General features: G+C 41.7%; 2 protein-coding genes across 13 annotated transcripts in view; one reads left to right on the plus strand and one right to left on the minus strand.

Moving 5' to 3' along the window:
• The window catches only part of baiap2b (BAR/IMD domain containing adaptor protein 2b), an 85402-nt gene extending 72249 nt beyond the window's left edge, over positions 1-13153 (plus strand). For 4 of the 9 annotated variants that reach the window (XM_085170499.1, XM_085170497.1, XM_085170501.1 and 1 more), the window contains 2 exons: positions 365-402; positions 6283-13153. In XM_085170499.1, coding sequence (XP_085026625.1) covers positions 365-402; positions 6283-6427 — 183 coding nt within the window. In that variant the 3' untranslated portion in view covers positions 6428-13153. Of the gene's footprint in view, positions 1-364; positions 403-1552; positions 4214-5829; positions 5874-6282 lie in introns of those variants that run through there. The other 5 variants (XM_085170503.1, XM_085170505.1, XM_085170500.1 and 2 more) reach the window with 5 other exon arrangements.
• Positions 13154-14097: 944 nt separating this feature from the next.
• Positions 14098-21404, minus strand: part of aatkb (apoptosis-associated tyrosine kinase b) — an 82164-nt gene continuing 74857 nt past the window's right edge. For all 4 annotated transcript variants that reach the window (XM_085170461.1, XM_085170462.1, XM_085170463.1 and 1 more), the window contains 4 exons: positions 17200-20698; positions 16968-17091; positions 16261-16467; positions 14098-14845 (listed from right to left, as the gene is read on the minus strand). In XM_085170461.1, coding sequence (XP_085026587.1) covers positions 14817-14845; positions 16261-16467; positions 16968-17091; positions 17200-20698 — 3859 coding nt within the window. In that variant the 3' untranslated portion in view covers positions 14098-14816. The remainder of the gene's footprint in view (positions 14846-16260; positions 16468-16967; positions 17092-17199; positions 20699-21404) is intronic.

Raw genomic sequence — 21404 nt, forward strand, 5'->3', positions numbered from 1 at the left:
TCAACAAAAATTATTTTTGTTAACCAAAATAAAAAATTAAAAGCACATTTTGTAAAACGAAGTAACATTTAAAAAGTAAAATAAAATATTTTTTTTTAATTAATAATAAATATTATTAATTAATATTTATTTGCTCAATAAATAACAATTTATTTTTACAGATCTTTTACATTTGTGTCTTCTTGTTTTCAATAAATAGTTGAAATTGTTAAGCACTGTCTTTACCTTATTACCTTATTAGCTTTTATTATCTAATCATACTGGTATGAGTGACAGTTAATGTGGTTTTCATGCTTTATTTCAGAGTTCATATTTAAAGCGCACAAACTAAACGTTTCTTTCTTCTCTGATTATGTCTTTGCAGCAGGGAGTCGAAGAGTACGAGCCCCGCTTCCCCACAAGGTAAGAACCACTCAGCTTGATTCAGTCAGTGTGTTTATGTTTTTTTTTTGTGTGCCAGGAATCAGTTTCAACAAGTTCCAGTTCAGTCATTTCAAACGCACTCGGCAGTGTTTGTGGGTGGGAAGCCAAAGTGGAATTCTGTCCCGTTGGCTCGAGGGCTGGAATCTGAGGCATCAGTTAGAGTTAGTTTACCAAACAGCTGAAGATGGAGAGATGAGGGATTGGGACAGATCCTGGTGCATGCCAAGTTCAGACCCGCAAACAGACAACCAGCAGGACACACCACACTCTTTGTGTTGTTTTTCTTAGTTCTCCTGTGTTTGATAGGAATCCATCGGTGATACGATGGTGCAGTTCTGACCGCATAGTGGTTTTAAAGAAGGCTGGCTTTATCTTTAAGTCATCCTTTAGTAACAATTGTTTCTATCTGTGAAACTAGATTACATTAATCATCACTTAGTGCTGTTTTGTCAAAGCCGCCGTGTGGCTCGTCCATGCCCAGTGAGTCCTCTGGTGTTTAGGAGTGCTGCTGTTTTAACACAAACCATACTTTAGACACCTAAACCAAGTAGTTTTTAATGGCTAATCCTGACCCAGCAGGGTTTGGTGCCGAGTCAAAGTGAAAGTAAAAAAGTGGGGACTGTTACGCAGTCTCGATCTGGGCCCAAACGAGGATCCTTAACTGATAGATCTGCTTGTGGGCTCCAAAAAGCCAGTATTCCTGAGTCCAGAGGACATTGTGCATGAAATGGGGAGTCACAGGAGGCACCTGACAAAGTGGCAGTTAATTAGACCTCAGGAAGAGAAATAGCTGATTAATTTAAGTGTAAGTCGTTTTAAGTTTCCTTTTGTTCATTAAGTTAAGAAAGAAAATCATGCTTTGACTCCACGGCACCTTCCCATCACGCCACCGCCCCCCCACGCTCCATGCAGCTCCTTCTGTCTGCTAACCGCACTCACTCAATCCCTGCTCGTTAAAACCACGTCCACACTTTGCTTTAAAATGAGGCTCCAGTTAAACTTGTAGGTTGTACTCGTCATGTCGGAGGGTAGACGAGGTTTCTGCGTCTGCGTGTGTCCTGGTTGTGTGTTTGCTGTTGTTTCTCCTGAGCCAGCCCACCTGGAAGCCTCTCCCTCTCTGTGTCCACAGTTCCACAGAGGGCAAATTGATTTCGACAGTGTGAGGACAGACAGACAAACAGGCACAGACTCAGCCACACGATAGGACATGCACCTCGCTGCCCATCCGTCATCCTTAACCCACCCTCTTTCCCGCCTCCCTACCTCCTCCTCACGACAATAAACTCTCCCCGAGCCGGTCAGTTCGAGGAAGACGCTTGGGTCTCTTTCTTTTTCTCCCTCTGATCTCCCTCCCTTCGTCCTTCAGTCCTGCCCTGTGCTGTCTAACTGGCCAGTAGCCACACTGGGCCACTGGTGGAGCTTTGGTGCAGAGCCAAGCCGAAACCAGAACAAAGTGGACTCTGTGCCATCCGCATATTCAAAATCAGTGTGATGGACATTTTCTGTGAGGAAAATGTAACCTTTGCTTGTCTTTCATGCATGTACATTTCTTTTATATATTGCTGGGAGTTATATTTTCCCAACAAAGGAAGCTGATTTTCACTAATGTTAGAAAGACGGTGTAAAGAATGATATGTAAATCAGGGTGTAATCCTAAAGTGGTTGATCCCAAAGAGGATTTTTATATTATGTAAAAATGACATTGCAATCAATGCTTTTACTGGATCTTTCAGTATTTAACAATAATTTTACCTTTTCATGCTGTGAGGTTTTGTATTCCTCTGACGTAAGAGGCCATGTATCGCGAGTAGTGAACAGCTCATGTAAATGTTTTCACACATGAAACGTGGGGGGGGAAAAATGTGACGGGAATGTTTACTGTACATAAATGTGCCATACAGACGTGCTTGTCATGCAGTATCTATGATCAGTTTATAAAAAATGCACCTTATGGAAGTAATAGTCTATATTTCTGACTGTGTGTAAACAAACTTACTGTAACGTTCCCAGTGTGAGCCTCTGCGCTCGGATGGACGCACAAACGCACCACTCTCGGGGTCCTTTGACTGTCTGCTGTGGTGCCTGAATATTGTGCCAAGGCTGAATGGGGTCAACTAAGTCACGCGAGGCTCTGAGTCGAGTTTAGTGCTGAAACCGTTTGTTCGTTAGTCAGTTAACTGATGTGTCGTGCCGATTAAATGTTTGAAATAACTTATCAGGCTTAAATGCCAAATATTTGTTGGCTTCGGGTTCTCAAATACACACATTTGCTGCTTTTCTCTGTTTTTTATATGACTGCAAATGAAATATATTTGGGTTTTGAGCTCATTTGAAGGATATCGCTTTGACATCACCGGTTAAAAAAGAAAGGATAAAGTCAGATTAATCGATTAATTGCTCATAAAAATGATTCGAGTTGGAGGCAAACTCTGGTTCGTTCATGAAAGAAAAGACAACTGGTATTGCGGCGCTGCTCGGTACACGTGATACCAAAACCATTAAAAAAGGTTTTTTTTATCATAAATAAAAAAATAGGCATAAAGTTCATTTAAAAGATTCAAAATCCTTTTCTACTTTCAAAAATATTCACACGTGGTGCTTCTGCTGTCGGTTAACTTCTGTGATTAATGTCGTTTTATGGGAACTTCATAAAACCATCAGCGGTATTGTGATTAATAGAAAAAAAACGACACAGAGTGGTGATTATACTGTGCTGCATTCAGCCAAAGTGCAGGCTGAAGGCACAGCCGCCTGCAGCTTTGAAGGGGAGAGGAATTAATTTGTGGTTGAAGCCTCATTCAGCCTTCTTCTTCTGCTGTCTCTGCGATTAAAAGCCCGATTCGTTTTTTTTCTCCAAACCTCAGCGAGTAAAGAATGTCAAGTTTTAACAACGGCAAGAGATGTTTGTCTGATTCTTTGTGTGCTCAATAAAAATACCGGTGTGCTTGTCTGTATGTCGGCCCAGTTAGTGCCTGTCTGTGCTAACCGCTGTCCCTTTGTTGACATCTGGTGTCCACGAGCTCGCTGGGACGTGACGTTTTTTTAACTCGTAGTTTTGGCTTCTGACTCGTGTGAAGTTTTTACAGAAATCTCGTCCGAGTGCTTTCTTCACCAAAGAGAGGAGGTTAAAAATGAAACTGTGCATCTCTCCCATTCCTCCTACACTGCAAAAAATGCTTTTACTAAATTGTTAATGAGGGAAATTGTTTGAAGAGTCTTGCAATATATTTTTCTGCAAGTATGTGATGAAGTCAGGCACATGCATTAAAAAAAAACAACTTTCAAGTGCTGAAAAATATTTTCCGACTCTGCCTGAGACCTAACACGGACCTTTTTTGCACTGTAGAAATGTTCTCCTGCTGCATATGTCTGTTGTCTCTGTGCTCTCTTCTTCTACTCTCCGTTTGTCTGTCACCTAACGCTCGTCTTCCCCCTTAGCTTTGCCAACCCCCCCGTCTTTTTTCATCTCTGTTTTGATGAATTTAGAGACAAAAGTCGAGTGCAAACGACTGGAAGCTGCCAGTGTTTCTTCTTTCTCCACTAAAATAGTCCAAGGTATGGCTGACATCGCTGCAGAGATAGCACACCAATCACCTGTGGCTAATAACGCCAGCATTCACTGACGTGCTCTGATTGTGAGGTTTTGTTGTAAGAAAAAACATCTAAATATTGTATAGAGAATTTATGTATATGCATGCTTTGGGGGCACCGAAAAGTGTAACACTGATGACCTCAAATGTATGGTGAATTTCTACTCTTACAAAGTATTAAATAAATTTATTCAGCTGGATATTTTTATTGTTTCTGTTCGTTTTTTTCCCCGAAGGCTTTGGTGTGACACGATGAAACTTTTACAAAACACCATTTGAAGAAGCTTTTAATTAGCCTTCAAGTGCCAAACTAGCTCGTAAAGCCAATTTTCATTGACAGGCAGCGTTTCAACTCTCGATTCTTTCTTTAAGTTTGTGCTGACTGAACTTTAGTCACCACATCTTTTCTCACAGCTAACAAACTGGGGCTCGCCCTCTTGCTTTAACACATTAACAAGCGGCTCTTCTTGCACATATCACCGCTCTTATCAACATTTCTGGATCCGAGACCCATCATAACCTCCCACTGGGCTTGTTGCATGTACAGTGTGTGTGTTCTGTGCACAGTAGTACTTACACTGCATCCTGACCTGCTAAACACACCCACTGGCCTGCTCCTCCTGCTGCTAGCAAAGGTACTTTTTTTCAACTCAACTGTGTGTGTGAGTGTGTCTGTTTGTGTATTGCGATCAACACAACGTGTTCATTTTTAGTGTTTTTTAATTTTTTGTAGTTGTTTTGCTTCACTGTGTGGTGGGTTCACATGCCTGTTTGCCTGTTTTTTAAATTTAATCTTTATTTCCCCCCATGTGACACGTGAATGTGGTCATAATTTAAATGTAAACAGTCTCTGTGAATTTGTGGAGTTCTGATCTGTTTTTTGTCATGTTTTCAATTTAATCCAAGTAGATGATGACAATAATTTTGGCTAGTTTAGGAATATTAAACAAGATCTTTACTGAGTTTGACTGGCAGCCTCTGCAGGGATGATCTGATATCGTCGTGTTGGTGTTGTTCCCAGATCATCATGAAAATGTTGTTCCAGGTTCAACATTGCAAGTGACCAATCACATTATTGTGACGTTATTCTTTTGCGCGCCAACTCATTCGTGCATTTATGAAATTCCAATGTTGCAAGGACAATATCAATTCTGCTTAGCGTTTATTAAAGGGTCAGGGTCAGGGTCTGTTGACAAAGGCGGACAAAGGCGGTTTCTCGCAGCTTAAGTACAGTTTTTTGTTTTACGCCGGTTTTTCCCGAAGTCGCAAAAGTATGACATCACAACATTCTGATTGGTCACTTGCAATGTTGATCCTGGAACAACCTTTAGTATGATGATCTGGGAACAACACCAACACGACGATATCAGATCGTGCGCCTCTGCAGACGCTGTGTTTAATGTGGTGCTGATGTTGGTGAAAAAATCCTTCTGAACCTCAGTGAAGGTACAGCAATGAGGTCATAATGGAAAACTGTATGCACTGAATATAAAGTGCTTTTCAGAGCAGTCATGTAAAAGTCTCACAGTGTTATCACTGAGTATATCTGACACTGTGTTACAGATAATAATGTGGAAAGAAATCAAACAAAAGGAGCAACAGTACCTCTAAATACAGGCTCCAGTCAGCTCAGTCTTGGTCTGTTTTCCTTTTAATACCTTTAATGATACCTTGTGTTAACAGGAAATCAAATATACATGCCTTATAATGTGTTAGGAGGAAGTGTGTAGTCATTTATTTCCCTGTCTCATGTTGGAAGATGTGCGTTGGTATTTGATCCTGACTGTTGACACGTGGGGATTGTTTCTGCTTTCAGTACAGGGCCTGATTACGCCCGCTTTTGAGTGACCAAAGCCCATCGTAAGTGAATAATCTTGGGTCTAAAGTGTCTTCGTGTATCCACTTGCTTTTGAATTTTTCATTATAACTGAAAGCTGCTTCATTTTTTTCGTGTTTCCTTTGCGAGCTGTGGAGTGGCTTTTGGGTTATTTCCATCGCTGTTTGTTTGTTTTTGTGATGTGACTGCTGACCTCATCAGCTGATTGTGGGCTGTTACACTTGTTAAACGTGTTGTTTCGGCATCATGCTCTTCGCCTCAGCTTTCTCTCTATTTGCATGACTCAGACCTTTTTGTTTTCAGCAGCAATATGGCTGAAAAAAAACCCCAACCCATTGTTCCACCCTGTGCTCCTGTTGACCTCGTCTTCCGTTACCATTTCACATTTGAACAAATAAAAACCACAATCCCTTTTGCTCTTTTTCTTCCTAGCTATGATCCACCAGGCGAGCCGACTGTGGAGGCCCCGGCCAAACCGCTCCTCTCCGACGATGAGGATGAAATCGAGGAGGACCACCTCGATGAAGCTCACTATGATTCCTTGGAGAAGACTTCCAGTCCTCCAGGGGACTTCTGAGCTTTCTTTTAATGTAAACCAGCTGTAGGTGGATCACTGGTGCACAAGTTCACCCTCAACCCTAAACTGGAAGGCTCTGATTTACCCTCGGTATTACAATAATGCTTCAAAATGAAAAGAATGAAATATAACAACACGTTCTCACTCCCAAACCGTAACATTTTACGCTAGGTGACAAATCGTCAACATATTACGTTTTCGGCTACCCACCACGTTCCTAAATGACGACCTCGGAAAAATGAGGAAATCTGAGAACCGTATGGACTCAATCTACACATGTTCGCTCTTTTTCTTCAAATCGCTTAGAAACACGCTATTTAACATCATTAAAGTCCTGGTTAAGCTCAGGAAAAAGGTTATGGTTAGGGCTAGGGATAAGGTTAGGTTTAGGGCTGGAATACAGGGCTGGAACGTCTATTACCGCGGGAGCGTCATTGCACTGGATTTCGGCCATAACCCACCACATACCATAAGAACGCTGAAGGTCTCCTTTCGCGTTCCTCAGGAACGCTGCGGGACGTGACAAAACGTCGGCATGTTACGCCTCGGGAGTGAGAACGGGCTGAATATAATCAGCAGATAAAGTGCACTGCAACACGTCACGGCAACAGTAATCTCTGTAATCGCCCGGAGAAAATGTAAATAAATACTAGGACTGACTTTATATTTAACCACGTAGCAAGGAAGCCACATTGAAAAGTTACAAAAATGAAAGATGAGGTTTTCCTGTTGATTGGTGACTTTGGTAAAGTTGCATTTTAGATGAGCAGCAGTGGAGCTGATTCACTTTTGTAAAGGTTTTAAAGCCTACAAGGAGCATGTGGTGTATAAAAAGAAGAATGAGAGCAGATGTGAACTTCATGGTTCATTTTAAAGTCAGAATTGTTGCCTCTTGTATCGTATCGTTACCCAAAGACTAACGCCTAGCTCCATGTAGACTCACAGTAGCCGGTCATTTAAAACGCAGCTCCTCCCCTCTTGCCTTGTCAATGAAAGGGCTTTAAAATTGCTAAGCTTCACACCGTGTTGGGTGTCTCACCTTTGAGCCTCACCTCTCAATACTGCCTTTTCACCTGGCAAGAGCACCTCATGCTTGTCAAACAGTCCAGTGTTTGCACCATAAGAAACGTCTTATTCAGAGACCGATGATCTTAAAGCACGACGACAGAAAAAAAAGTACTGAAACACATCAGAAAGGTAGATTATATGGAAAAGATATCTGTAGAATACGTTTGTGCTGATAGCATCACAACTGATAAGCACACTACTCGTAGTACTGTACCTTCAACCAATTCTGTACTCACAGGAAATCAGCAGGAGATAAGCAGCAGTTTGTACCTACACTTAATAATGAATTTCACTGATTCATGTTTGATTGTTATTGTTCGTAGTGAACAAGCACTTTATAAGATCTTCTTAAAGCAACATGTTCAGCTGAGATTTAATTCAGTAACACAATCAACAGGAGAAACTTTGTAATTGCATGTTGTTTATCTAGTTTAAGGTAATCGTTGACAGGCAAACAGGGTCACGCTAACGTAGGTTGTGTTGGTTGCACTGAGGTCATTTAAGATGTGCTCGTTTCGGTGTCTGTGGTTTACTCGTTTAAGAATTTAAAATGCATTTAAATCTTAGATTTAAGTGGGGTGTAATAATAACTTGATAAAGCACTGAAAACTACATTTAGAAAAATCACACCATCCCTCTGCTTTTCCCACTTATTGAGTTATTGATTATTTTTCATTAGCATGAACAATTATGCTAACCTAACCTGCTCGTGTTGGGTTTGGTTTACCTTCATGTTGGAATAGCAAACTGGAAAACAGGTTTGAACTACTTAACTGCTGAATATATATCTAGGGGGAAGGACCCACATCAGGAATTCTGCAAAATTTCAGGTCTCAACTTTCATTACTTTTTTTAAAAAATGCTTTATTTTTTTTTTCAGAAAATTATTCCAGGATGTGAAAGTTGTTTTTAAAATTTTTGTCCTTGCATCTTTTAAGTATGTGTTTCTTAAAATTATATCCAAAATTTGTGAAAGGCTCATTTTCAAAATAGGACATTTTGAAAGTTTCATATTTATCTGAGTATTTTAATATAATTTTAATGGAATTTTAAAATATCTCTATAAATATGAAAAAAAAACCTCTTTAAAGATATTTCAGTGGATGAGGGTCATTCACTGAAATATTTTTTAAAGAATAACACAAGAGACCTGAAATTTTAATTCCTATTAATAAGTGATGGACTGGCATAAAAATACTTTTTTTTTTCTTAGCCTTCAGAGAACCAGATTTCTTTTAAGTTGTTGATGAATTTCATCAGTAAATTTTAGTTAACAAACATTCCTATTCATAATAATAAAAATTAAGACTTTGAGATTTGAGAAGAAACAAATGTGAATGTAACTGGTTTTAAACCCGATTTAAGCAACAATTGCAAGTCTGATTTATTTGTTTTTATACTTTTCATATTAGCAGAATTAGCCTCAGTACTTTCCGCCCTTATTAAAGCACCCGTACCTCCAATGTAGTGAACGACGGAGCTTGTTTGATGTAATCAGCTGTGCTCTTTCTACTCCGACATCAAAACTATCATGCACCTTATTATATGTGCATGCAAAACATGTATCCACCACTAGATGGCAATAAAACTCGACTTCCTCACCTGGATGTAGACGTTAGAAAGGAAAAAGAGATTTCCTTTAAGGCTATTTTTAAAGTTTCTGGAATTTTTCACACATATTTTCCCCAAAGTCAGTATTCAGTTATTAAGTCGGTATTCAGCTGTATATGTCTGAGGATATTTCCAAAAAACTCCATTGTTTTATATTAATTATGAGGAAAAATCAAATACTGGATTCTGCAGAGATCATGCTGGTAGCTTCTCATTATATCAGAGTACTTGTGTAGTACAGAGGTACATATATATCCATAATGATTCACTCTGTTTTGTGCTCTGACCTGCTATGATAATAATTTTTAATTGTCTTTCTAAGGAAACTGTTCTTGATTATTGAGATCAATTCATGAAAAACAGTTTTTCACTTCAACTATATGCTTTATTGTTTTTATAATATATTTGATAGTTTAAATTATCAAGTCTTCATACACTTATAGCGCTATCTTCAGTTTCCCTATAGTTAATACAAAATTACACGGGATGTTTTGGAAATATCTGCATTGTTTATTATTAGATGATCCCACATGTCCCAGCTCATTTTACAGTTATGTTTCAGGGAGATATAAGAAATTAGCTGAAAACTATGTGACTCAGAAATATGAAAACCAATAAAACCTACGTTAATGTAACATAAGGAGTACTGTACTGGCAGTCTACACTATAATGATGTGAGTTGATGGTAAACAAATTGTTTGTTTTTTAGTTTAATTCTGACAATAAAGAATCAAGTATTTAACAATATTGTGCAGTGTTGTTTTTTTTTATCTGTTATAATGATCAAAAATTTAACCCTGAGAAACTTTAAAATTGATCTGTTACACTTTTCCTCATTAATTTTAAAGGTGGTCAAAGTTTTAGCGCAGAATAAGATAAATAAGGACAGCTGTAAACATGCAAAGCTCCACTGGTACTCTTCAGAAATAAAAACATGGAGCTGGAACTGAGCACAACAGGCTCCCTTTAACATGCTGTCCTCAGTGAGTTGCATGAGAATGTACCATGCATCGACTTCACCCTTCCTCCTGACAACAACAGCATCATTTCTCTGGATATTCTGCTGGGATATCCTGAGTCATCCTGCTTGCAGGCGAAATGCTACACCTGATAAATCCCATTTTTATTCCTGGCACATTATCTCAGATGGGCTGTAACCTTTTGGGACTGACACAGAGTCATCTGATCCCATTATGATTCACTTAGAAGAAAACACAGTTTGAAGAACAATAGTGCTGGTAGAGTAAAACCTTTAAAACTAAAACGACAGAGGTTGAGAGATTAAAACTTACTACTTTTTATTTGATGTCCTAAAGCAGGAGTGTCGAACTCCAGGCCTCGAGGGCCGGTGTCCTGCAGGTTTTAGATCTCACCCTGGGTCAACACACCTGAATCAAATGATTAGTTCATTACCAGGTTTCTGGAGAACTTCAAGACATGTTGAGGAGGTCATTCATCCATTTAAATCAGCTGTTTTGGATCAAGGACACATCTAAAACCTGCAGGACACCGGCCCTCGAGGCCTGGAGTTCGACACCTGTGTCCTAAAGGAATCCACTTGTTTGAAATATAAAATTCTTTATGGAAAAACACCGAGTTTAGTTTCAGATCGTCTTCCTGTGGGTTTAAGGACAAATGGAAATGGGTGTTGGATTTGACACTCACCAAGAAGTTTCTTCATATAATGGCCTTCGTGACTCTTCTACCTGATCCTCTGCCTTTCTTCTAACCCACGCTTATATTGAATTTTTACTTACTGTACCTGCTCGCCCAGATTGAAGTCCTGTAAGAGAACTATAATGCTAAAATGTTTGGAAAAAATAACATAGATTATCTGAAACTACGTTTGTTTGGGTAAAATGTTTCCTGTGCCCCAGAAAGTTCACAAGCAACCTGAAAACATATCAATCTTCTGTATTTTTACATTCCTGTTAAGTTGATATAATATACGGTACATTTATACTATAGAACAGCGGTCCCCAACCCCCGGTCCGTGAGTCGTTTGGTACCGGGCCGCGAGAGTTGAGGCTCAGGTGTGAAATGTACACTTTTCAGGGTTTTTATCAGTTTTCAGCGTTATTTTGTTATCGTTTTTATCGTTAACTCGGTTTTCCTGGGTCTTTTCACGTGTGTTATGAATAAATCTTCTTTTTTTCGGTACCGGTACTAGTTTTATTTTGTTGTATTTATCCGCGACACCTTAAAGGCCGGTCCGTGAAAATATTGACGGGCACAAACCGGTCTGTGGCGCAAAAAAGGTTGGAGACCGCTGCTATAGAAGACTTTACACACCATGTGACTGGAATTTGGTGGCTTAATAGGTTTTGAGTGCAAAAGTGGTTCCCATTGCACCTTTTAACACAGACAACAAAGATGGGAGACGTTTTTGTTTTATACATTTAAAAATGAAGTTTTAAACACTTATATTTAGTATCAGAGTTCTTCAGTATTTGTTGGTTGTCCAAAATGAATCTAAGGACTCTTTAAATTTTACATCCGAACTCTTTAACAACTCTGTAAGATTTTAGAGTCTACATGTGTAAATAAATAAATTTATTTAAAAACACGTAAAAAAAATAGGCCAATATATTTAACATGTGTAAACCAGATTTTATTTGTAATTGATAGAAGGTACAGAAAGTAATGACGTGACCAGGTCATTGTTGGGGCACACATTATGACAGTATCTCAACCAAAGCTTCTCCCGCACGTTTGCGCCTTTGGTTCAAGGCCAGTGAGCTTCCTGTCTGTCCTCACAATGGGGTGAAAACATACACAGCATCTCTTTGGCAACAATAAACATAAGAGATTTTTCAAACCTTCCCTCCCTCACAGATACAGTACAGCAATACTCTAAAAAGTATTTTTGTTGAGATACAAAAATATTACGGACAGCCATCTAGATGTTTCTATGCTAAACTGTTACAGAATATTAAAGCCTTGGAAGGCAAACAAACATTTAAGACACTACATGTTGATCACCGGGCTTCTTTCAAAGGTGGCATCAAACCTTTCCATCCAGCAAACACACCAACCCATCAGTCTTTCTCACAGTTTTACAAACAGAGCAAAGCATGACAGCATTTTCTTATCATCATGACATCAGCCCTCTGTGGCCTTTCAACAAGCTGATCAGACCAGTTAGGCTTATTATAGATTAGAGTCTCGCTTAACAACAATGAGGCTCAAAGGGATTCGTCTTTTCCTGTTAGTCTGAAAAAGTCCAACAGTTCAACTTCTAATCCTAGAATTATTGTAACATGATGGGTAAATGGTCAGAAACAGAGAAATACTGGATGTATAATGTGCTGATTTACAAACACAAAAATCACATTTGTTCAGACAAACCTCAGTGCAGACAAAAACCGGACAGTATTTAAATGTTGTTGGGTAATTTGAGATGTTAGCGTGTAGGGATGGGCAATATGATGGTACTCACCAATGAAAAAATGTTTCTACCACGGTATCTGTTACTGCTTTTCCACCAATGTGGTGCTGGCGTTCCTGGCAGTTCTGCCTTGGAGTCTTTTGAGAACCATTGTGACGGTTTGACAGCGTTGTGGTTTTTCACTCTACCATGCCTTTCTTTGGAGACAGATATTTATTTGGAGGGTGAAGGTATGAAAAGCAGCTACGCCCCTAAACTCCTGTATTGAGATGGAGTTATTTATCCATCCATCCATTCATCCATCCATCCATGTCCACTTATTTAAAGTTTTGTATTGGTGGCAGCAAGCAAAGGTATTCAAGATGTCCTTCTCCACAACATCACTTTCAGTTTGGACTGGGGAATCCTGAGACCTTCCCAGGTCAGGTGAGATCTCTCCATTGGATTCTGGGTCTAGCCTGGTGTCACCTCTCAGTTGAGTGTGCTTGAAAGAAGTTCCCAGGTGATCCCCTAACCGGATATCCAAATGACCTCAACCACATCTTTAAAGCTGAACAAAGACACCCTGCAGAGGAAACGTGTCCACTTGTATTCCCTACCTTAATCTTCTGGTCATTCCCTTGACATCATGACCAGGGACGAGGGTTGGAACATAGACTCTTAAATAAAAAACCCAGTACAACACCCACATCACTGCTGATGTTTAACGAATCCATCTCATCCTCCACCTCCTGATGAATAGAGAATGAACCATAACTCACACTCATCCCAGCTGTTTTACACTCAGTTGAGGGGTGAAGGTCATGCAGTGACCTTGAGTTAATAAAAGCAAAACAAAAAATGCAACAATACCAAAATCTATCTTTAGAGGCCCAAACCATTTTTATACCAAGCTGGATTCGTGCTTATTAAGGCTGTAAAGCTGAATTTTTTATACATGGGAATTTATGGGAACTGACTCCTATTGGAGCCAGCCTCAAGTGGCCATGATGGGAACTGCGGTTTTTGGTACATTCCCCTCCCATGACCACTGACACCAGCAGGCCCAGCAGTTTTCTGTTACTAAACAATTACTTTTATTAATACTGTGAACCAACACTGTGTCGGTGGAAAAGGGATATATGCCTTCAGTACCTCCGTAGGCTGCACTACATATTAACAGTATCTTTGCATCAATGTGATGAAGTGCCTTGATTTGTCAGGCATCTGCTGGTTAACCAAAACAGACGTTTTGTCTATATTTTGAGCTGAAGATCCATCATGATAAAATATTACATTATATTGCCCACCCCTACTGGCTTACATCACTGTTAGGTTCAGTCGATGTCCGTTTTAATGACCTGTGTACCTGCCTTAAAAATAAAAACACTTTCCTTTTGTTTCTTAGCCGTAAATTCTTGTAAATGTGAAACCATGCATTGCTATATCATAAGAAACTTCTGTACTTCTTCCCATTATAGTCACAATGTTGTGTCTGATGCTTACAGTAAAGAGGAGTTGGCTGCGATTGTGGTGCTGGCGCCCAGTTTGGTAAATCGAGTGATGTTTGTGTAAAACAGTACAGTCGCGGTCCTGATGTGACAATGAAAAAAGTCACAAATAATTATTAGGTTGTCAAGGTTGCTCAGCTGTTTCCTCAAAAAACAGAAAACATCCTGTAAGCAGACAGCCATTAGGATCCCCTACGCTTCCATCTTTCACACGAGCACGTCTCTGAATGATCCCAAATACTGACATTATATTACTTGCGATACTTTAAAGATTCTTTTTGATATTCATTATTAATACTGGTAAAACCATTTCCTAAAAAGTATAAAGTCTGCGGAGCTGTACAGTCTTGTTCAAAGTGCTGATCCTTTGTTGAAAAGTCAGAAAGTTGACATTGTGTCTTTTACTCAGCAACAGTTTAACAGTCCTCTTTCTTTAAAGTCCAGGTGGCTCCACACTCTTATGAATGCTCCCCATGACGAATTAGAAAGTGGCAAATGTAACGCTTTTCAAAGGTCTGTCCTTCCACATTGTTTCTTTAATCCAAAAAAATATGTAGATTCAACATACAAGTTCCCCCTGGCTCCTTAAACTCATCATACACACCGTATATATTAATATTCTTGAAATATTATATATTAACAATTCTCTTTTCAGTATTCTAAACAGCTTAGGTCAGTCCTACGTGGTGGTGAGACGGACCTTTCAAAAGTGTCCACAGGCGGTAAGAGGCACTGTCTTGTGTTTCTAAAACCTGACGTTAAAAATGAAATCAGTAGTCATGCTAGTAGACCGAGTTGTTGTCACAAAGAGGCAGGAAATATCCACAGCTTCTTATTCTTTGTCTCCATCTTCACTGCTTCCTGCAGAAACACAATGAGACAGACAGGATTAATGTACATCACCCGTTTTTACAGGCCACTGGGCGTCTTTATCCCCAAAACACTGGCACATATCAAAGACATTTGGCAAGAGTGTATTTTCTCATTATTATGGCAATTCAGCTTTTGGCAATATGCTGCAGCCAACAATTGCATCTTTAATAGGCCAGGTTCCCAGACTGGGTTTAAGTCTAACACAGCAGAAAGAAGCATTTTAGTTTTATTCTTTATTTGTCAGCGATCATGCACAAAAAACTGTGATATCATAAGATGTAGCAACTAGCCAGTTTCCATCTGACATCTCTGGGAAGGCAAGGCAAGTTTATTTGTTTAGCACAATTCAACAACAAGGATTCAAAGTTCTTTACAGAGACATTAGAAACAAAAACAAATAAAAAGCATGATTTAAAATTGATTAAAACAAGCAAACTAACTAACTAACTAACTAACTAACAAACAAACAAAACAGTATTTAAAATCAAGACAGATAAAATCAGTAGTTAAAATGTAAGTTTTGAAATTTAAGCTTAAGTGCAGATTTGGTGCTTTATTCAAATGCAGCTGAGAACAGGTGAGTCTTCAACCTGGATTTAAATAAACTGAGTGTTTCAGCTGATCTGAGGCTTTCTGTGAGTTTGTTCCAGATATAAGGAGCATAAAAGCTGAATGCAGCTTCTCCGTGTCTGGTTCTGACTCTGGGAACTGATAAAAGACCGGATCCAGATGACCTGAGGGATCTGGAAGGTTCATACTGGGTCAGGAGGTCACTGGTGTATTTTGGTCCTAAACCATTCAGAGCTTCATAGACCAGCATCAGAACTTTAAAGTCTATCCTCTGACAGACAGGCAGCCAGTGTAAAGACCTCAGAGCTGGACTGATGTGGTCCACTTGTTTGGTCTTAGTGAGGACTCGAGCAGCAGAGCTCTGAATGAGCTGTAGTTGTCTGACTGATTTTTTAGGTAGACCTGTAAAGATGCTGTTACAGTAATCAAGCCTACTAAAGATGAATGCATGGACTAGTTTTTCCAGGTCCTGTTGAGACATCAGATCTTTTATCCTTGATATATTCTTGAGGTGATAGTAAGCTGATTTTGTTATTGTCTTAATGTGTTTTTCTAAGTTTAGGTCTGCATCCATCACTACACCCAAATTTCTCGCCTGGTTTGTGGTTTTTAGGTGTATAGACTGAAGTTCAGAAAAATACAGACTGTAAAACCTTCATATCAACACGTGTTTACTGCAACGTTTTCATAAAACCTATTGAAATAAAGCTAAAAGTCCACATGATGATTGCTTGATTTTAAAATTCGCTGTGATCGTTTACAGAGGCAAAGTTAGATATCTATATCCATTGTTAAAAATATGAGTTTCTCATGAGTTTGCAGAAGCGACCTACCTCCTGCAGATTCCATATCGGAGTCTGAGATGTGAGTGATGGAGAACCGGGAAACGCTGGAGGGAGAGACGGTAAAGCGGGAATACTGCACGGCTGGTTTAGTGTCTGGGGTTGTGGTGACGGAACGGGGTGGAGGGGATTCAGATGCGGCTGAGGATGTTGGCAGTGGGAGTAGGGGGAAGTCATCTTCCCACTCAAAACCCGCACCTGAGGGAAAACAGCAAAGGGGAGGAAGTAATAGTTTGATATCTTAACACGAGAAAGTCTTCAGTGAGCTAATACATTGTCCATCCATCCATCTTCATCCGCTTTATCCGAGGCCGGGTCGCGGGGGCAGCAGCCTAAGCAGAGAGGCCCAGACCTCCCTCTCCCCAGCCACCTCCTCCAGCTTATCCGGGGGAACACCAAGGCGTTCCCAGGCCAGCCGAGAGATATAATCTCTCCAGCGTGTCCTGGGTCTGCCCCGGGGCCTCCTCCCGGTGGGACATGCCTGGAACACCTCACCCAGGAGGCGCCCAGGAGACATCCTTGTCAGATGCCCAAACCACCTCAGCTGCCTCCTTTCGATGTGGAGCAGCAGCGGCTCTACTCTGAGCCCCTCCCGGATGGCCGAACTTCTCACCCTATCTCTACCCTATCTCTCGCTAATACATTGTGTGTAATCATATTCACATTTGCACATTTGAAAGTAAAAGAATAATACATACTCTCCTCCGAAATGTTCCCGTCTGACGAGTCATCTGAGGCATTAACCCTTTCTTGGGGTTTGGTTCGAGAACCTTCCGCTCCTAAAGGAAAGCCATGCTCGGCGAGCTCTTTAGTTGGGCTTTCCTAGCAGTTGTGATATTAAAAGAGTCAGTGAGTGGACCAGAATAAACATTATTGATGTGCCATTAATAGAGCCAATATTAAAGCTAATCTTCCCTCTTTGACACTCACCTGGTCGAACAGATACACGGTAACATCGTCGAAAAAAGACACTGTTTTCTTCTTGTGTTCGAGCTCCTCCTCCAGGTTCTCCTCGGTGAGCAATGCTGGCATCTTGAGCAGGCTTCGCAGTTTATGGGCCTCGCTGTTGTCGCTCACCACAATAGGCACCGGGTGGCACTCTTCCTCACTCTCTTCCCCTCCGCTCTGTTCCTGCATATTGTAGCTTTGCAGCTCCTCGTCCGACTCGTCGCTGTCATCGGTATCGGCGTCCTCCTCGTCGGCCTCCTCCCCGTCGGCCGGAGATGCTCTGCCCTCTGTTGCGGGGAGCGGAGGCGGTGGGGTGGACGGAGGTGGAGGAGAGGACGAGGAAAATCGTCTGGCGTTTGAGGTTTGTTGCAAAGCTACCTCATCTTTGGGTAAGGTGTGTTTCGTTTCACTGGATGTGCCTGATGGCCTGTTCTGAACCGTCTCGGTTGCTGCCTCCTCTGAAGTTTCTTTTATGTCATCTGCTTCCTCCTTATCTAAATTTACGTTGGTGGCACAATCTCCATTCAGGGCACCAAGAGCTTCTTCCATGGCCCCCACCACCTCAGCTGCCCAGTCTCCCAACGATGAGCTCTCTTCCTGTGATGGCCATTCATCCAGCCCTCCCTCAGTATCAGAAGGCTCTGGAGGAAGTCCTAAAGTCTCATCTTCGCAACAGTCCTCAGTCAAGTACTCCTCAATCTCTGGTGCAGGAGAGAATTCTGTTGTGTCTGTTACAGTTTGTTTCGTTTCAAGTTTTATGTCCTTGCTCACTACAACACCCTTTAGTTCTTCCTCTCTATCATTTTTCCTTTTTGCAGCTTTCTTTTCTGCCATGTTTGGTTCTTTTGCAATGTTTTGCTCATCTGTTTTCCCCATCTGGAGTTCCTCTCCCTCATGCCGAGTCTGCTTTTCATTCTCATAGTCTGAAAAGTAGGCAGAGTCTCTGTATGGCGTCTTATCGCTCAAGGGTAACAGAATTTGGTCATCTGCCTGTGATGCTTCTAGTGCCAAATCTTCGCCCATCGATGACTCACCCACTTTAGCTTCAATTCCCTCTTCCAACAGGACTTCTTCCTCCTCCAGGCTGGCATCAAGTGCAGGTTTTCCTAAAGGTTGTTCACGAGGTTCATGAGGTTCTTTGGGAACAAACTCGGGGCTCTCGTTATTTTCGGTGTCATAGCCGCTGTCCATAGCTTTAGGTGAGCTGGAAGGGTGGGATGACGCAGGGCTGGAGCCTTCACAAGACCCAGCTGCAGACGGCAGATCCATGGAATCCATGGAATCGGGTGTTCCTACCTGCTTTTGTAGCAACTTGAAGGCGGGAGAAGCGTTCAGCTCACTGGACTCATCAGCGAAGATGCCTGAAGTAACATCGGTTATATCGTCCGTGATGTCTTCCTCTTCGTCATCGTCGCTGCAGTCGAGTATGTCAGCAAGGCTTACGTTGGAATCTTCACGGTCGACGCCACTGTCACTGGTGTGACTCATCTCTGACTGTGGATCTGTCACCGCCACCATCACATGTGTGTTATCATCAGGAGGTGGAGTGGCTTGAGTGGCTTTTGTCATCGTTAGAGTCACCTCTTCTTTTCTAGGCTCTGGCAGTTTCTGTATGATTTCCTTAATAACGTCCTCCCTCTTCTCTTTGGATTGGACATCATCAGTTGTAAGATCGACGTACTGTTCTCCACAGTCTACAGATTTGGCCACGATGGGACCTCCTGGAGCTGGTGATAAATTGATCATCTCTTCATTGCTCGGCATGTCGATGTCTTTATCTCTGTAGTTCGCGTGACTGTAGAGCTGACAAAAGCTTGTGTTTCGAACAAGCAAGCCAGTGAGTGGGTCAACAAAGTGCGAGTGGCAGCACTCTCCAGATGTTGGCACCTGAGTCTCACCTTCATGGCACATGTAAATGTAGGCATTGCAGTTTTCCGAGGGCACCATAGCATGATGTTTACTCAAACTAAGGCAGGCACTATTATCTTTGACCTGGTGTGGCTCGAGATAATCGATGGGTTTGGGTAGAGAGTGAAAGGCCAGGCTGTGTCCTTCTGGCCAGGAGTCCTCGATGTCTGTACTCGGCATTGTATAATGGAAATCGGCGTAAGTGTCCTGTCGGCAACTATGGCTTGCCCGTCTCTGGTGACCGGCACTGCTGTGGCGGTGCTTCGAAGGCCAAGTATTGCACGTGTGTCTCTCAACAAATATGTCCTCATCTTCCTCTTCTGAGTCGCTGTCTCTGTGTCCGATGAAGAGAGCCCCCTGAGTCTCCATGTTTATACTGACAGAGTTGCTATGGTGTCTTGTGTGGCTGGGCATAGTCTTCCTCAGGGAACCCATCATGTCATAATAACCTCCAGTGACGTTCTTTCCTATAATGGACGTCTGACTTGTGTCCAGGTATGCGTCTCTGTAAGCCTGCTGAGATGGACTGTTTATAGAATGGGATATCACCAGTGGGTTCTCCAACTCCCCCAAAGCCTGACGCAGGTTTCTTGAGCCCCAGCTTTCCTGATGATGCTCTCTGGAGAGCTCACCTCCGATCAGATAGTGATCTAGTCCCAAAGGTGGTGAGTGGTCAAAATAATAGCCGCCGTCTCGATCTTTATAGGACACGTAGTGACTAGACTCCCAGGGTCGTAGGGGGCTGTTGTCTGACACTTGACCTAAAAGGGGTTCCATTGTCAGGGAGATGGCAGGACTTGAGTCGTTGGAGTCATACATGTCAGATTTATGGATGTCAGCTGACCAATAAGGACCCATAGTTTTAGCTTGTGATGGGCAGGCCATGCACTCACCCGAGTCTGCGCTCCCAGTCAGGAAGCTCCCACTGCTGCCCTGGTAGTCTGGGCTGTATGAGACCATGGTGTAGTCTGGATCGATGTTACAGTCTACTGGTTCCTCAATGCGAATGTAGTATTCACTGTTTACTGAGGGGCTATGGGCACTGAGGACAGGAAGTACACCTGGAGCGTGTAGATGTTTAGGTTGATAGTAGGAAGGAGAAACTCCATGGCTCAGGCTTTCCATGGGACAGCCTCCCACAATGCCTCCAGGTGGGTAAAATGCTTCCTGACAATGATGGTTTACCTGACCTAAGGTACTAGAAGTGTCTGGGGCTCTGTATGACTGGTCTGCCCTGGCTTGCTCCCACTTGTACTCAAAGTTCAGGCCGTGGCTGGTTTCTGTGACTGTTAGTATGTCATCTCCAGACTCTGAGTGGTAGCCATCACCAGTAGAAAATGGTTCTAAGAGTGGGAAAGATGAGGTGGTTGATGAGGGGTGGTCTCGTGACATCGCTGAGGCACCACGCTGACTGTTGAATCCAGTATTGGGACGCAGGGAGTTCCAGCGTCTCTCAAAGTCCTCTTCGGCCTCGCTGGCCCCCTTGGCACATAGGTAGCTGAGCAGCAAGTGAACTTCCTCTGCAGTTGGCCTCTGATCAGGCTGCAGCCAGCAGAACTGCATCACCTCATACCTGTGGACCAAAAACACAAGGCACAAAGAAAGAAAGAAAAGTTTAATTAAAATTAAATGAAAGAAATAAAAAGTACAAAAGTAATCAGCTCGGTGCACTCAGAAATTGACCTTTGATTTTTAGAATTGGTTTCCCGTTTGTAATATTGTAGCTAATACTGAGAGGACCTATTATTCTCTAACAATGGTGCATGCTCATATCAAAAATGGGCAATGTTTCAAATATTGACTTCTCCAAAATCTATTTCATCGGTTTTTTCTACTTCTGGCTGGTATATTGGTTTCTGGTTGGGGTAGTGTTCTCCAGTCTCTCTGGGCTGTGGGCGTTTGGTGGGCTACAGTTCATCTCAAAACCAACCGTGTTGGTGTGCACTCAGTGTTTTACTATCCAATAACAGCCTCACTGTAAACACTCAGTAGCAACCAAAATTACTGCACTAAATGCCACAATAAATGTTATACATAAATTTATCAAATAAGTGAAGTAATTAAATATATAAAAAACTCAAATACGTAAAATCAAAAAATAATATTGCAAAATCTAATATGCAGCATAATCCAAACCAAAAAATAAATATATACACGTGTCATAACTGAGGCATGGAGCTGCACCAAAGCCCAGTATGGAAGTAAAAAAATTACTGCGATGCTCAGCCTCGCCTCTGTCAGTGCGCCCCAGGGTGGCTGTGGCTACAATGTAGCTGCCA

Source organism: Neolamprologus multifasciatus, chromosome 8 (assembly GCF_963576455.1).
Source record: "Neolamprologus multifasciatus chromosome 8, fNeoMul1.2, whole genome shotgun sequence".
Taxonomy (NCBI): Eukaryota; Metazoa; Chordata; class Actinopteri; order Cichliformes; family Cichlidae; genus Neolamprologus; species Neolamprologus multifasciatus.